At 41.3% G+C, this 15000-nt stretch overlaps 1 protein-coding gene across 3 annotated transcripts in view; it reads left to right on the plus strand.

Moving 5' to 3' along the window:
* Window positions 1-15000, plus strand: part of LOC124009864 (collagen alpha-1(XI) chain-like) — a 438047-nt gene that overhangs the window by 316176 nt on the left and 106871 nt on the right. For all 3 annotated transcript variants that reach the window (XM_046322075.1, XM_046322074.1, XM_046322073.1), the window contains 4 exons: window positions 7591-7689; window positions 8203-8301; window positions 12525-12830; window positions 13884-13946. In XM_046322075.1, the coding sequence (XP_046178031.1) occupies window positions 7591-7689; window positions 8203-8301; window positions 12525-12830; window positions 13884-13946 (567 nt within the window). The remainder of the gene's footprint in view (window positions 1-7590; window positions 7690-8202; window positions 8302-12524; window positions 12831-13883; window positions 13947-15000) is intronic.

Raw genomic sequence — 15000 nt, forward strand, 5'->3', positions numbered from 1 at the left:
AGGGAGAGGGATGATAGGAGAGAGGGAGGGGATGAGAGAGGGAGGGAGGGGAGGGGAGGGGCAGAGAGAGGAAGAGAGGGGGAGAGAGAGAGAGGATAGGAGGGAGGGAGGGAGGGAGGGAGGGAGGGAGGGAGGGAGGGAGGGAGGGAGGGAGGGAGGGAGGGAGGGAGGGAGGGAGGGAGGGGGAGGGAGGGAGGGAGGGAGGGAGGGAGGGAGGGAGGGAGGGGGGAGGGGAGGGAGAGGGAGAGGGAGAGGGAGAGGGAGGGGGTTTTGTGTTCAGGTAATGTGAGCTGGATACTTCTATAAAATGTGTGTTGTCCATGAAAGACTATCTTTAAATCCTCCTCATTTGAAGACATATTACACAGTAATTTCTAGACTTGAACAGTGTGATTTAATCCCACTGCATCCTGACAACGAGTAATAGCTCAAAGCCTACCTCTGTGCATCTCAGAGGCAATCTCGTGAGGTAAAAACATGTAGTGAATTGCCAAAGGGAACACGTGAAATACATGTCTTCAATCTATTTTGACCTATTTCTTCTCTGTCGTACGATCATATTTCAAGATGAACACTGATGCTTTTATCATCGTTGTCTAATTTTTGTTTTATGCCAACTGGCTCCAACTCCATGTAAATCCCCAACTGGCTCCAACTCCATGTAAATCCCCAACTGGCTCCAACTCCATGTAAATCCCCAACTGGCTCCAACTCCATGTAAATCCCCAACTGGCTCCAACTCCATGTAAATCCCCAACTGGCTCCAACTCCATGTAAAATCCCCAACTGGCTCCAACTCCATGTAAAATCCCCCAAACCATCCACAACCAACCACTCTGCAAAGCTTCATTCTTCAACCAAATCCACACACTCAAAATATAATGATGTCAAGGTTTCTCTCCAAATGGCACCCTATTCCCTTACATAGTACACTACTTTGACCAGAGCTCAGTGTGCCCTTGTCAAAAGAGGTGCACTATGTAGTGAATAGGATGACCTTTTGGGAAGCAGAATACGTAGTGTGATATTCAGATATCATCCTGATGGAAAACGCTGACATTTTCCTATTCCACAATATGAGCTCACACTAGAAACTTTCCTCTCTTTTTCTGCCACAAAATATCAATCTCTACTTTGGTGTGTGTGTGTGTGTGTGTGTGTGTGTGTGTGTGTGTGTGTGTGTGTGTGTGTGTGTGTGTGTGTGTGTGTGTGTGTGTGTGTGTGTGTGTGTGTGTGTGTGTGTGTGTGTGTGTGTGTGTGTGTGTGTGTGTGTGTGTGTGTGTGTGTGTGAGAGAGAGAGGTCTCTGTGATTTATACCTATAATGACCGCACCAGGTTCAGGAGTCTTGGAGCTCAGCTCTCCATCCCCGGGATCACACACACACACACACACACACACACACACACACACACACACACACACACACACACACACACACACACACACACACACACACACACACACACACACACACACACACACACCACATCCTGGGAAATGTAAGCATTATATGGAAAACCAACTACTGGACGCCCTGTCCAATACCTGGAAAACCAACTACTGGAGGCCCTGTCCAATACCTGGAAAACCAACTACTGGACGCCCTGTCCAATACCTGGAAAACCAACTACTGGAGGCCCTGTCCAATACCTGGCAAACCAACTACTGGACGCCCTGTCCAATACCTGGAAAACCAACTACTGGACACCCTGTCCAATACCTGGAAAACCAACTACTGGAGGCCCTGTCCAATACCTGGCAAACCAACTACTGGAGCCCCTGTCCAATACCTGGAAAACCAACTACTGGACGCCCTGTCCAATACCTGGAAAACCAACTACTGGACGCCCTGTCCAATACCTGGAAAACCAACTACTGGAGGCCCTGTCCAATACCTGGCAAACCAACTACTGGAAGCCCTGTCCAATACCTGGAAAACCAACTACTGGACGCCCTGTCCAATACCTGGAAAACCAACTACTGGAGGCCCTGTCCAATACCTGGAAAACCAACTACTGCTACTGGACGCCCTGTCCAATACCTGGAAAACCAACTACTGGAGGCCCTGTCCAATACCTGGAAAACCAACTACTGGACGCCCTGTCCAATACCTGGAAAACCAACTACTGCTGCTGGACGCCCTGTCCAATACCTGGAAAACCAACGACTGCGACTAGACGCCCTGTCCAATACCTGGAAAACCAACTACTGGACACCCTGTCCATTACCTGGAAAACCAACTACTGGACGCCCTGTCCAATACCTGGAAAACCAACTACTGCTACTGGACGCCCTGTCTAATACCTGGAAAACCAACTACTGCTACTGGACGCCCTGTCCAATACCTGGAAAACCAACTACTGCTGCTAGACGCCCTGTCCAATACCCGGAAAACCAACTACTGCTAGTAGACGCCCTGTCCAATACCTGGAAAACCAACTACTGCTACTAGACGCCCTGTCCAATACCTGGAAAACCAACTACTGCTACTAGATGCCCTGTCCAATACCTGGAAAACCAACTACTGCTACTAGACGCCCTGTCCAATACCTGGAAAACCAACTACTGCGACTAGACGCCCTGTCCAATACCTGGAAAACCAAGTACCTGACGCCCTGTCCAATACCTGGAAAACCAACTACTGCTACTGGACACCCTGTCCAATACCTGGAAAACCAAGTACCTGACGCCCTGTCCAATACCTGGAAAACCAAGTACCTGACGCCTTGTCCAATACCTGGAAAACCAACTACTGCTACTGGACGCCCTGTCCAATACCTGGAAAACCAACTACTGCTACTAGACGCCCTGTCCAATACCTGGAAAACCAAGTACCTGATGCCCTGTCCAATACCTGGAAAACCAACTACTGCGACTAGACGCCCTGTCCAATACCTGGAAAACCAAGTACCTGACGCCCTGTCCAATACCTGGAAAACCAACTACTGCGACTAGACGCCCTGTCCAATACCTGGAAAACCAAGTACCTGACGCCCTGTCCAATACCTGGAAAATCAAGTACCTGACGCCCTGTCCAATACCTGGAAAACCAACTACTGCGACTAGACGCCCTGTCCAATACCTGGAAAACCAAGTACCTGACGCCCTGTCCAATACCTGGAAAACCAACTACTGCTACTGGACGCCCTGTCCAATACCTGGAAAACCAACTACTGCTGCTAGACTCCCTGTCCAATACCTGGAAAACCAAGTACCTGACGCCCTGTCCAATACCTGGAAAACCAACTACTGCTGCTAGGAGTTATAACATCGCTGTCTCTATTCTGGTCACAGATCTATTGGTGTAGATGTATAACCAACTGGCTAGCCCATCAAGCCTGGTCCCAAGCTGTTCAACAACACTAATTAGAAAATAGGTAGCATTAAAAGACAAGTGAGATGATAGAGACACTTTATAGGTAGGCCTAGATTATTCTAGATTATACAAAATATAAAAAAATCAATAGTTATTATTATATTATTAACCAATCAGGTGTTTCAGGTCTGTTAATCAGATGACCTTAGGAAAGTAACAAGGTTTGGTGGGTTGAAAGGATGGAGGGACATAAAGGTCAGGGGGTTCAATGTTTATAGAATGACTTTGACCCTGAGATACCCTGACCACCCACCCACCCCATGATGCTTTGCAACACCCAGACACACGCCTGGAGACAGAGACACATGCAACAGCGGAGAGGCAGGAAGGAGAAGAGGGATGGAGGGAGAGGCGGAGTCTTTTATGAGCACACTTCAATATTTATCTCTTTCATCAAACTCTCTGGCCTGTGGTGGTGAATTCCTCAGGCTTGGTCAGGCTCTCCAACTTCATAAATATAATATATCGGTTTCCGCTCTCTCTCTCTTGTTTTTCTCTCTCTCTCTCTCTCTCTCTCTCTCTCTCTCATATCTCTCTCATATTTCTCTCTCTCTCTCTTCCTTGTCCAGGGAAACCCAAGGCAGTCAGCCAGCCCATCGCGCCTTCGGTCTTATATTATTTTTGATGAGTTCATCAGTTGAACTGGGACTAATATGAATCTGTCCCTTCTGATAGAGATAGAGTATCAGCCTCTGTTTTGACTGGACACCAGTTGTTTGAATGGCACCCTACGGGCCCTGGTCAAAAAAAAAGAAGTAATATAATAATATATGCCATTTAGCAGACGCTTTTATCCAAAGCGACTTACAGTCATGTGTGCATACATTCTATGTATGGGTGGTCCCGGGGATCTAACCCACTACCCTGGCGTTACAAGCGCCATGCTCTACCAACTGAGCTACACAGGACCATGCACTATATAGGGAATAGGATTTAATTTGGGATGCACAACTTAGCCTGTCAACTTTCATCTGCCTTCTGTCTGTTTTCTTTTTTGACTGGACCAGATCTTTTTATTCAGGGAGGGGAAAAAGTTGAAGAATCGTTGTTTCTCAATGACAGACGTTATGTTTTTTTTATGTCTTTCAAAGTGTTTACAGGCTGTTTCCCGTAACTGTGACTTAACTGAAGCCCTGTATCTTCTTTCGGAGTTGTAATTACATCCCCTGCTATCTTTAGGTTGCCCATAAGGTTTCACCTATAAACACACAGGCGCATTCATTTTTAACTCTTTTTGTTACCAGGCGTTTCCCAGACATGCCACTATGCACATTTTATACCATTAACATATAGCTATTTAAAATATATATATATATATTGAAAAGTAAGTTTAAAAAGTGCTGGGGGGGTCGGTAGAGTCATAGCTAGAAGGGGGTGGGGGTCAAGTCCTGGTTAAGTGCTGTGGGGCTCAGTAGAGTCAGAGCTAGGGTGGGGGGTGGGGGGGTCAAGTCCTGGTTAAGTGCTGTGGGGGTCGGTAGAGTCATAGCTATGGGAGGGTGGGGGAAGAGTCAGGTCCTGGTTAAGTGCTGTGGGGGTCGGTAGAGTCATAGCTATGGGAGGGTGGGGGAAGAGTCAGGTCCTGGTTAAGTGCTGTGGGGGTCGGTAGAGTCATAGCTAGAAGGGGGGGGTAAAGTCCTAGTTAAGTGCTGTGGGGGTCGGTAGAGTCATAGCTAGAAGGGGGTGGGGCGGTCAAGTCCTGGTTAAGTGCTTGGGGGTCGGTAGAGTCATAGCTAGAAGGGGGGGGGTCAAGTGCTGGTTAAGTTATATATATATATAGGAAGGAGACACATTCTGTCTCCTAGAGATGAACGTACTTTGGTGTGAAAAGTGCAAATCAAACCCAGAACAACAGCAAAGGACCTTGGGAAGATGCTGTAGGAAACGGGTACAAAAGTATCTATATCCACAGTAAAACGAGTCCTATATCAACATAACCTGAATGGCCGCTCAGCAAGGAAGAAGCCACTTCTCCAAAACCACCATAAAAAAGCCAGACTACGGTTTGCAACTGCACATGGGGACAAAGATTCTACTTTTTGGAAAATGTCCTCTGGTCTGATGAAACAAAAATGGAATTGTTTGGCCATAATGACCATTGTTATGTTTGGAGGAAAAAGGGGGAGGCTTGCAAGCCGAAGAACACCATCCCAACCATGAAGAACAGGGATGGCAGCATCATGTTGTGGGGGTGCTTTGCTGCAGGAGGGACTGGTGCACTTCACAAAATAGATGGCATCATGAGGTAGGAAAATTATGTGGACATATTGATGTAACATCTCAAGACATCAGTCAGGAAGTTAAAGCTGGGTCACAAATGGGACTTCCAAATGGACAATAACCCCAAGCATACTTCCAAAGTAAGATGTCAAGACGGCTTAAGGGCAATGAAGTCAAGGTATTGGAGTGGCCATCACAAAGCCCTGACCTCAATCCTATAGAAAATGTGAGGGCAGAACTGAAAAGGCGTGTGCGAGCAAGGAGGCCTCCAAACCTGCCTCAGTTACACCAGCTCTGTCATGAGGAATGGGCCAAAAATCACCCAATTTATTGTGGGAATCTAGTGGAAGGCTACCAGAAACGTTTGATCCAAGTTAAACCATTTAAAGGCCATGCTACCAAATACTAATTGAGTGTATGTAAACTTCTGACCCACTGGGAATGTGATGAAAGAAATAAAAGCTGAAATTATTCATTCTCATCATCTATATATATATATAAAATCCCCCCCCCTACAATAATAAATGACTGTACTTTCCAACAGCATGATGCGATGGGGCAAGGAGGTTAATAAAGTACTATAGAGGGTATAGTACTATAGGGGATATAGTACTATAGAGGGTATAGTACTATAGAGGGTATAGTACTATAGGGGATATAGTACTATAGAGGATATAGTACTACAGAGGGTATAGTACTATAGAGGGTATAGTACTATAGAGGATATAGTACTATAGAGTATATAGTACTATAGGGGTTATAGTACTATAGAGTATATAGTACTATAGAGGATATAGTACTATAGAGTATATAGTACTATAGAGGGTATAGTACTACAGAGGGTATAGTACTATAGAGGGTATAGTACTATAGAGGATATAGTACTATAGAGTATATAGTACTATAGGGGATATAGTACTATAGAGGGTATAGTACTATAGAGTATATAGTACTATAGAGTATATAGTACTATAGAGGATATAGTACTATAGAGGGTATAGTACTATAGAGTATATAGTACTATAGGGGATATAGTACTATAGAGGGTATAGTACTATAGAGTATATAGTACTATAGAGTATATAGTACTATAGAGGATATAGTACTATAGAGGGTATAGTACTATAGAGTATATAGTACTATAGGGGATATAGTACTATAGAGGGTATAGTACTATAGAGGATATAGTACTATAGGGGATATAGTACTACAGAGGGTATAGTACTATAGAGGATATAGTACTATAGGGGGTATAGTACTATAGAGGGTATAGTACTATAGAGGATATAGTACTATAGGGGGTATAGTACTATAGAGGATATAGTACTATAGGGGGTATAGTACTATAGAGGGTATAGTTCTATCGAGGGTATGGTACAATACCCCCCCACCGACCCCCCGTCACGGCATCGACATTACGCACCCCTGCCATCTTCATTATACCCCCCCCACCCCACCGACCCCCCCCCCCCCCGTCACGGCATCGACATTACGCACTCCTGCCATCTTCATTACACCCCCCCACCCCACCCCACTGACCCCCGTCACGCACATCAGAGATTTTTGGACTCACCTGGACTCAATCACCTCTGTCATTACCTCCCCCTATATCCGTCTGATTCCCCGCCCCGTTCCCCCTCTTGTGCATTGATTGCCACATGTCCTCGTTGACCCGTGTGCTGACGCTGTTCCTGTCCTGTTAGCTGTCCGTTCTTCATTAAATGTTCAACTCCCCCGTACCTGCTTCTCCATCCCCAGCGTCGGCCATTTTACAGTATGACATTTGATATTACAACTACACTCAATCTTTGATTATTTATTTTTTTTGAGTTAGAGAGCATAGTTGTTTGGGAACTGTCTGAAACACATCACTCATCTCAGTCAAAGCCAGTTTTTTTATGTATTGAAAAAGAAACAAGGAATACCGTATTTGTATGTGTGTACTAACTGGGTTTACCTGTCTGGTTGCCTGTCCCTTCCCTTCCCTCCCGTCCAGTACAATTCCTACGACCTCGAGTACAGTGAGGTCTATGACTACAGTGAAGGAGGAGTGGCCACTGAAACTGCCCCAACCGAAGGAGCACCTGCACCTGAGGTAAAAACACACCCCTACGAAAGGAGACAATGACATCTCCACTTCGTGGAGGCGATTTATATCTGGTCTTATATCTAACGTAGTTATAGATACGGGGCGGCAGGGTAGCCTAGTGGTTAGAGCGTTGGACTACTAACCGGAAGGTTGCAAGTTCAAACCCCTGAGCTGACAAGCCCCTGAACAGGCAGTTAACCCACTGTTCCTAGGCCGTCATTGAAAATGAGAATTTGATCTTAACTGACTTGCCTTGTTAAATAAGGGTAAAATTTAAATAAAAAAAATACATGTCTAGTCATAATATCTGAATATGTTCGCTTTACATAGTGGGTAATTAGTGAGTAACTAACGGTATTACAAAATGGTTGGAAGACATGGATGTGTCTCTGAGGTGAGTATAGTGGTTTAATTTCTCATGTTGATGCTGTAGTGGTTGTTTATGAGTCGTTATCATCCCAGTATTTAAAAAAAAAAACTTTTCCTTGTTCTTTCTTGTGTTTTATCGTGAATGTACAGGCAGTTGCTGTGGATGGAGAATACACCGCCTACGACTACGGCACGGTGGACAGCGCTCAACCGGCTGAGAACCCTACAGACTCAACCGCTCCAATCCTGGTACATACTTCTTCATGTTTAATGACACTTTTATCACCTAATGTTAGGTTATTTACTAAATGTTAGGTTATTTACTAAATGTTAGGTTATTTACTAAATGTTAGGTTATTTACTAAATGTTAGGTTATTCACTAAATGTTAGGTTATTTACTAAATGTTAGGTTATTTACTAAATGTTAGGTTATTTACTAAATGTTAGGTTATTCACTAAATGTTAGGTTATTTACTAAATGTTAGGTTATTCACTAAATGTTAGGTTATTTACTAAATGTTAGGTTATTTACTAAATGTTAGGTTATTTACTAAATGTTAGGTTATTTACTAAATGTTAGGTTATTCACTAAATGTTAGGTTATTTACTAAATGTTAGGTTATTCACTAAATGTTAGGTTATTTACTAAATGTTAGGTTATTCACTAAATGTTAGGTTATTTACTAAATGTTAGGTTATTTACTAAATGTTAGGTTATTTACTAAATGTTAGGTTATTTACTAAATGTTAGGTTATTCACTAAATGTTAGGTTATTTACTAAATGTTAGGTTATTCACTAAATGTTAGGTTATTCACTAAATGTTAGGTTATTCACTAAATGTATGTTCATTCACTAAACTACAGAGTTTATCTCAGTTGTCTGTGTCCCAAATCCTATATTCTGTATGTAATGTACTACTTGTGACCCGAGCCTGTGGTTCTTATCATCAGTAGTGCACTATATAGGGAACAGGGTGCCTACAAGATACAGGCCATGTCTTTCTCTAAAGGAGGATGGACTTCCTGGTCCCATCAAAGTAAAAAAACAATGATCCAAAATGGCGGAACAATTTCAAAGCATGTGGGATTATTCCAACAGCTGAGCCGCCAGACAGAGAGACATCGACGTTACATATGGGGGTTTGATGTATGTGGCATCTGAAATAACAGAACGCTTGCCAAAAACACATGATTTAATATGAATACCTGATGTTATATTCTGGTGAGAACATTTTCCTGTCTCCGTTATTTCCGAGGCCAATTTGGATACGATGAAATGGCTGGTAAATACTGAGGCATGGTGTATTGTGTTCTCAAAGAGATTGTTTAAGAAGTTAGACTTAAAACGCTTTTAAAAGTGATAAAAACAAAACAAACAGGTTGTCCTTATGCGGAAACTTATTTTTGAACCTTTTCTGAACTCATCATCTAATTTAGAAATGACAAAGCCCTCAGCTTGCGATCTCCGAGTTAAATTACTAGATACTACAAAGATCAAAGAACAAACGATGTTAAAACGATGGATGGTCTTTTTCCTTGGAGACACAAAAAACCCTGTGTGGCGTTTTTAAACTGTTTCCAACATGGACCCTATTACCGATTGGTCTCTGGTCAAAAGTAATGCACTATGTAGGGAATTGCTATGGTGACAGTCCTAACTGGTGCAAAACACAGAGACATACCCAAAGAATATGGCTGCCTAAATATGGTTCCCAATCAGAGACAACGATAAACACCTGCCTCTGATTGAGAACCACTCTAGGCAACCATAGACTTTCCTAGACAACTCTACTACACACAACCCCATAAATCTAATAAACCCATAGACAAGACAAGACACATAAATCACCCATGTCACACCCTGGCCTGACCAAATAATAAAGAAAACACAAAATACTAAGGCCAGGGCGTGACAGGAATAGGGTCCCATAGGGCTCTGGTCTAAAGTAGTGCACTATGTAGGGAATAGGGTCCCACAGGCCTCTGGTCTAAGGTAGTGCACTATGTAGGGAATAGGGTCCCACAGGCCTCTGGTCTAAAGTAGTGCACTACATAGGGAATATGGTGCCCTTAAGCGACAGAAACAACTCTTAAATCTGATCTTGATATAAAATTAACTATTAAAACTCTGCCAGCTAATGAATTGTGACCAACGGGGTTCATCCTGTCTCCTCTTGTTTATTGTGACCAATGGGGTTCGTCCCATCTCCTCTTGTTTATTGTGACCAATGGGGTTCTTCCTATCTCCTCTTGTTTGTTGTGACCAATGGGGTTCATCCTATCTCCTCTTGTTTGTTGTGACCAATGGGGTTCGTCCCATCTCTTCTTGTTTATTGTGACCAATGGGGTTCATCCTATCTCCTCTTGTTTGTTGTGACCAATGGGGTTCATCCTATCTCCTCTTGTTTGTTGTGACCAATGGGATTCGTCCCATCTCTTATTGTTTATTGTGACCAATGGGGTTCATCCGATCTCCTCTTGTTTGTTGTGACCAATGGGGTTCATCCTATCTCCTCTTGTTTGTTGTGACCAATGGGGTTCGTCCCATCCCCTCTTGTTTATTGTGACCAATGGGGTTCATCCTATCTCCTCTTGTTTATTGTGACCAATGGGGTTCATCCTATCTCCTCTTGTTTATTGTGACCAGCGGGGTTCTTCCTATCTCCTCTTGTTTGTTGTGACCAGCGGGGTAGTTTCCTGTAGTTTCCCCGTCTTCGCTTGAGCTAAACCATCACATAAACGTAGCCCTTAATGAGAGACATTTAGGGGTAAAGTGAGACAGTATGGATGCAATGCAACCAATGCATGTCATATATCTGCAACACATTATGGCACCGGTATGAGGGTGCAGGTGAACAAGTCTACACAACCCAGGACATGAATTAATTCAAATAAAATAAAATAGTTTTGAAGATGAGGAGAGACGAAAACAATGTCTGTGTTGAAGGAAGGTATTTTTGAAAATCAAATTAAATTGTATTTTTTTTACTGAACCTTTACAGTTAATCTAATGGAACAAAGTGTGTGTTTTTTTGTTTACAACAGAATCATCTTCATAACTTGAATAAATAAATAATTATGTTTTAAACACGTAAGGAACCGTTTTTCTACGTCTCAGATTAAGATTATTATGTTTTAATATTAATATTATTATTTATTAATAGTAGTATTATTATTTATTAATATTAATAGTAGTATTTATTAATAGTAATATTATTATTTATTATTACTATTATTATTTATTAATATTACGAGTATTATTTATTATTTCTATTATTATTTATTAATAGTAGTATTATTATTTATTAATATTAATAGTAGTATTATTATTTATTAATATTAATAGTAGTATTTATTAATAGTATTATTATTATTTATTAATATTAAGACTATTATTTATTATTCATATTATTATTTATTAATATTAAGATTATTATTTATTAATATTAAAATTAGTATTTATTAATATTACGATTATTATTTATTATTACTAATATTATTTATTAATATTACGATTATTATTTATTAATATTACGGTTATTATTTATTAATACTATTATTATTTATTAATATTAAGGTTATTATTTATTAATACTAAGATTATTAAACTCTTTAACTAAAAAGCATGTTGGCCCGAAGGATCCTCTGTTGAAAATGTTTTTCCAGGAACAATACACTTAATCCATCTCTGGGAATCCGGGCCCTTAGTTTTAATCTGATGCAACCCTTGATATGTGTAAATGTGTGATTAAGAAGAAAATAAAAACTCAAATAGATGGATGTTTTATTGTCACATACAGTGGATAGGTGGAGTGAAATGTGTTGTTTTACAGTATGTAAAGTATGATACATTAGTTTTGTCAGCATTCTGTCTAAACTAAGACTGGCCCCTGATTATCGTTGTCATACCATACATGACATGAAATCATATGACAACAATAGCTAGAGTAGTATGCTGTGGTCTGAACACATACAGATCTGAGAACAGACGAGTGGTGGTCTAAACTCATACAGATCTGAGAACAGATTAGTGGTGGTCTAAACTCATGCAGATCTGAGAACAGATTAGTGGTGGTCTAAACTCATGCAGATCTGAGAACAGACTAGTGGTGGTCTAAACTCATACAGATCTGAGAACAGATTAGTGGTGGTCTAAACTCATGCAGATCTGAGAACAGACGAGTGGTGGTCTAAACTCATGCAGATCTGAGAACAGACTAGTGGTGGTCTAAACTCATACAGATCTGAGAACAGATTAGTGGTGGTCTAAACTCATGCAGATCTGAGAACAGACGAGTGGTGGTCTAAACTCATACAGATCTGAGAACAGACGAGTGGTGGTCTAAACTCATATTACTAAATAAGATAAATGATGTGAAAGTTATTCAATAAGTTACATATTCCCATGCTTTGTCCTCTCTCTAACCCCAACCCTCCATGTTCCCTTCCCTCCTCACAATAACCAATCAGAACTATGACGAGGAAATAGTTGATGATTACATCACAGGCGTGGAGAAGGTTGGCGCCGACCCTACCACTGCCGCAGAAACCGGCTCAGACACCAAAGGTCCCGACCCCGGCGAGAACTCGTACGATTTTAAGGAGTATGATCTGAAGGAATACGGTGACACTAAGGAGATTGATATGAAACAGACGTACGAGTATGGGGATTATGGAGACTATGGCACTGGCGAGGCCAAACCCACCGCCTCTGTCTCGGCCTATGAGGATGAGTTTGGGCCCGGCATACCCGCTGAGACCGAGACAGAGTCTAGTGTAAGTACTTTCGATACTCAATACAGTGGCCTGAATGTACACACATTCATATCACAAAGACTAGTACGAGTACTGTAAGTTACTGGGTAAGATACTGGGTCAGTTACTGGGTCAGATAATAAGTCAGTTACTAAGTCAGTTTCTGGGTCAGTTACTAAGTCAATGACTGGGTCAGTTACTAAGTCAGTTACTAAGTCAGCTACTAAGTCAGTTACTAAGTCTGGGTCAGTTACTGGGTCAGTTGCTACGTTAGTGACTGGGTCAGTGATTGGGTCAGTTACTAAGTCAGTTACTAAATCAGTTACAGGGTCAGCTACTAAGTCAGTTACTAAGTCAGTAACTGGGTCAGTTACTGGGTCAGTTGCTAAGTCAGTAACTGGGTCAGTGATTGGGTCAGTTACTAAGTCAGTTACTAAATCAGTTACAGGGTCAGTTACTAAGTCAGTTACTAAATCAGTTACTGGGTCAGTTGCTAAGTCAGTAACTGGGTCAGTGATTGGGTCAGTTACTAAGTCACTTACTAAATCAGTTATTAAGTCAGTAACTGGGTCAGTTACTAAGTTAGTTACTAGGTCAGTTACTTGGTCAGTTACTAAGTCAGTTACTAGGTCAGTTACTTGGTCAGTTACTAATTCAGTTGCTAAGTCAGTTACTGGGTCAGTTACTTGGTCAGTTACTAAGTTAGTTACTGGGTCAGTTACTTGGTCAGTTACTAAGTCAGTTACTGGGTCAGTTACTTGGTCAGTTACTAAGTCAGTTGCTAAGTCAGTTACTGGGTCAGTTACTTGGTCAGTTACTAAGTCAGTTGCTAAGTCAGTTACTTGGTCAGTTACTAAGTTAGTTACTGAGTCAGTTACTGGGTCAGTTGCTAAGTCAATTACTACCTTTTCAGCAGTTTTACTAGCATTAGCACAATGACATGCTAGCTGTTCCCATAGACTTCCAGTCATTAGACCACCGGCCATCTAAATGAATATATGGGGAAGACTGTGTTCAGTTGACAACTCAGTCAAACATCAAGCAATATCTGATGTCTTTCACTGTTGTTTTCAGATGGGAGGAGGAGGATATGGTGGTGAGAAGGGAGAGAAAGGAGAACCTGCCATCGTTGAACCTGTAAGTCAAAGCCTGTATTACTGTATTACTGTAGAACGGGGTATTACTGTAGAATGGGGTATTACTGTATAACTAGGTATTACTGTATTACTGTAGAACGGGGTATTACTGTAGAATGGGGTATTACTGTATAACTAGGTATTACTGTATTACTGTAGAACAGGGTATTACTGTAGAATGGGGTATTACTGAATAACTAGGTATTACTGTATTACTGTAGAACAGGGTATTACTGTAGAACGGGGTATTACTGTAGAACGGGGTATTACTGTAGAACGATGTATTACTGTATAACTAGGTATTACTGTATAACGGGGTATTACTGTATAACGAGGTATTACTGTAGAACGGGGTATTACTGTAGCACGGGGTATTACTGTAGAACAGGGTATTACTGTAGAACGGGGTATTACTGTATAACTAGGTATTACTGTATAACGGGGTATTACTGTAGAACGGGGTATTACTGTAGAATGGGGTATTACTGTAGAATGGGGTATTACTGTATAACGAGGTATTACTGTATAACTAGGTATTACTGTATAACTAGGTATTATCACTACTGTATAACTAGGTATTACTGTATAACTAGGTATTACTGTAGAACGGGGTATTACTGTATAACTAGGTATTATCACTACTGTAGAACTAGGTATTACAGTATAACTAGGTATTACTGTATAACTAGGTATTATCACTACTGTATAACTAGGTATTACTGTATAACTAGGTATTATCACTACTGTATAACTAGGTATTATCACTACTGTAGAACTAGGTATTACAGTATAACTAGGTATTATCACTACTGTATAACTAGGTATTACTGTATAACTAGGTATTATCACTACTGTAGAACTAGGTATTACAGTACAACTAGGTATTATCACTACTGTATAACTAGGTATTACTGTATAACTAGGTATTATCACTACTGTAGAACTAGGTATTACTGTATAACTAGGTATTACTGTATAACTAGGTATTATCACTACTGTATAACTAGGTATTACTGTATAACTAGGTATTACTGTATAACTAGGTATTACTGTAT

The sequence above is a fragment of the Oncorhynchus gorbuscha genome, linkage group LG22 (genome assembly GCF_021184085.1).
Source record: "Oncorhynchus gorbuscha isolate QuinsamMale2020 ecotype Even-year linkage group LG22, OgorEven_v1.0, whole genome shotgun sequence".
NCBI classification, from domain to species: Eukaryota; Metazoa; Chordata; class Actinopteri; order Salmoniformes; family Salmonidae; genus Oncorhynchus; species Oncorhynchus gorbuscha.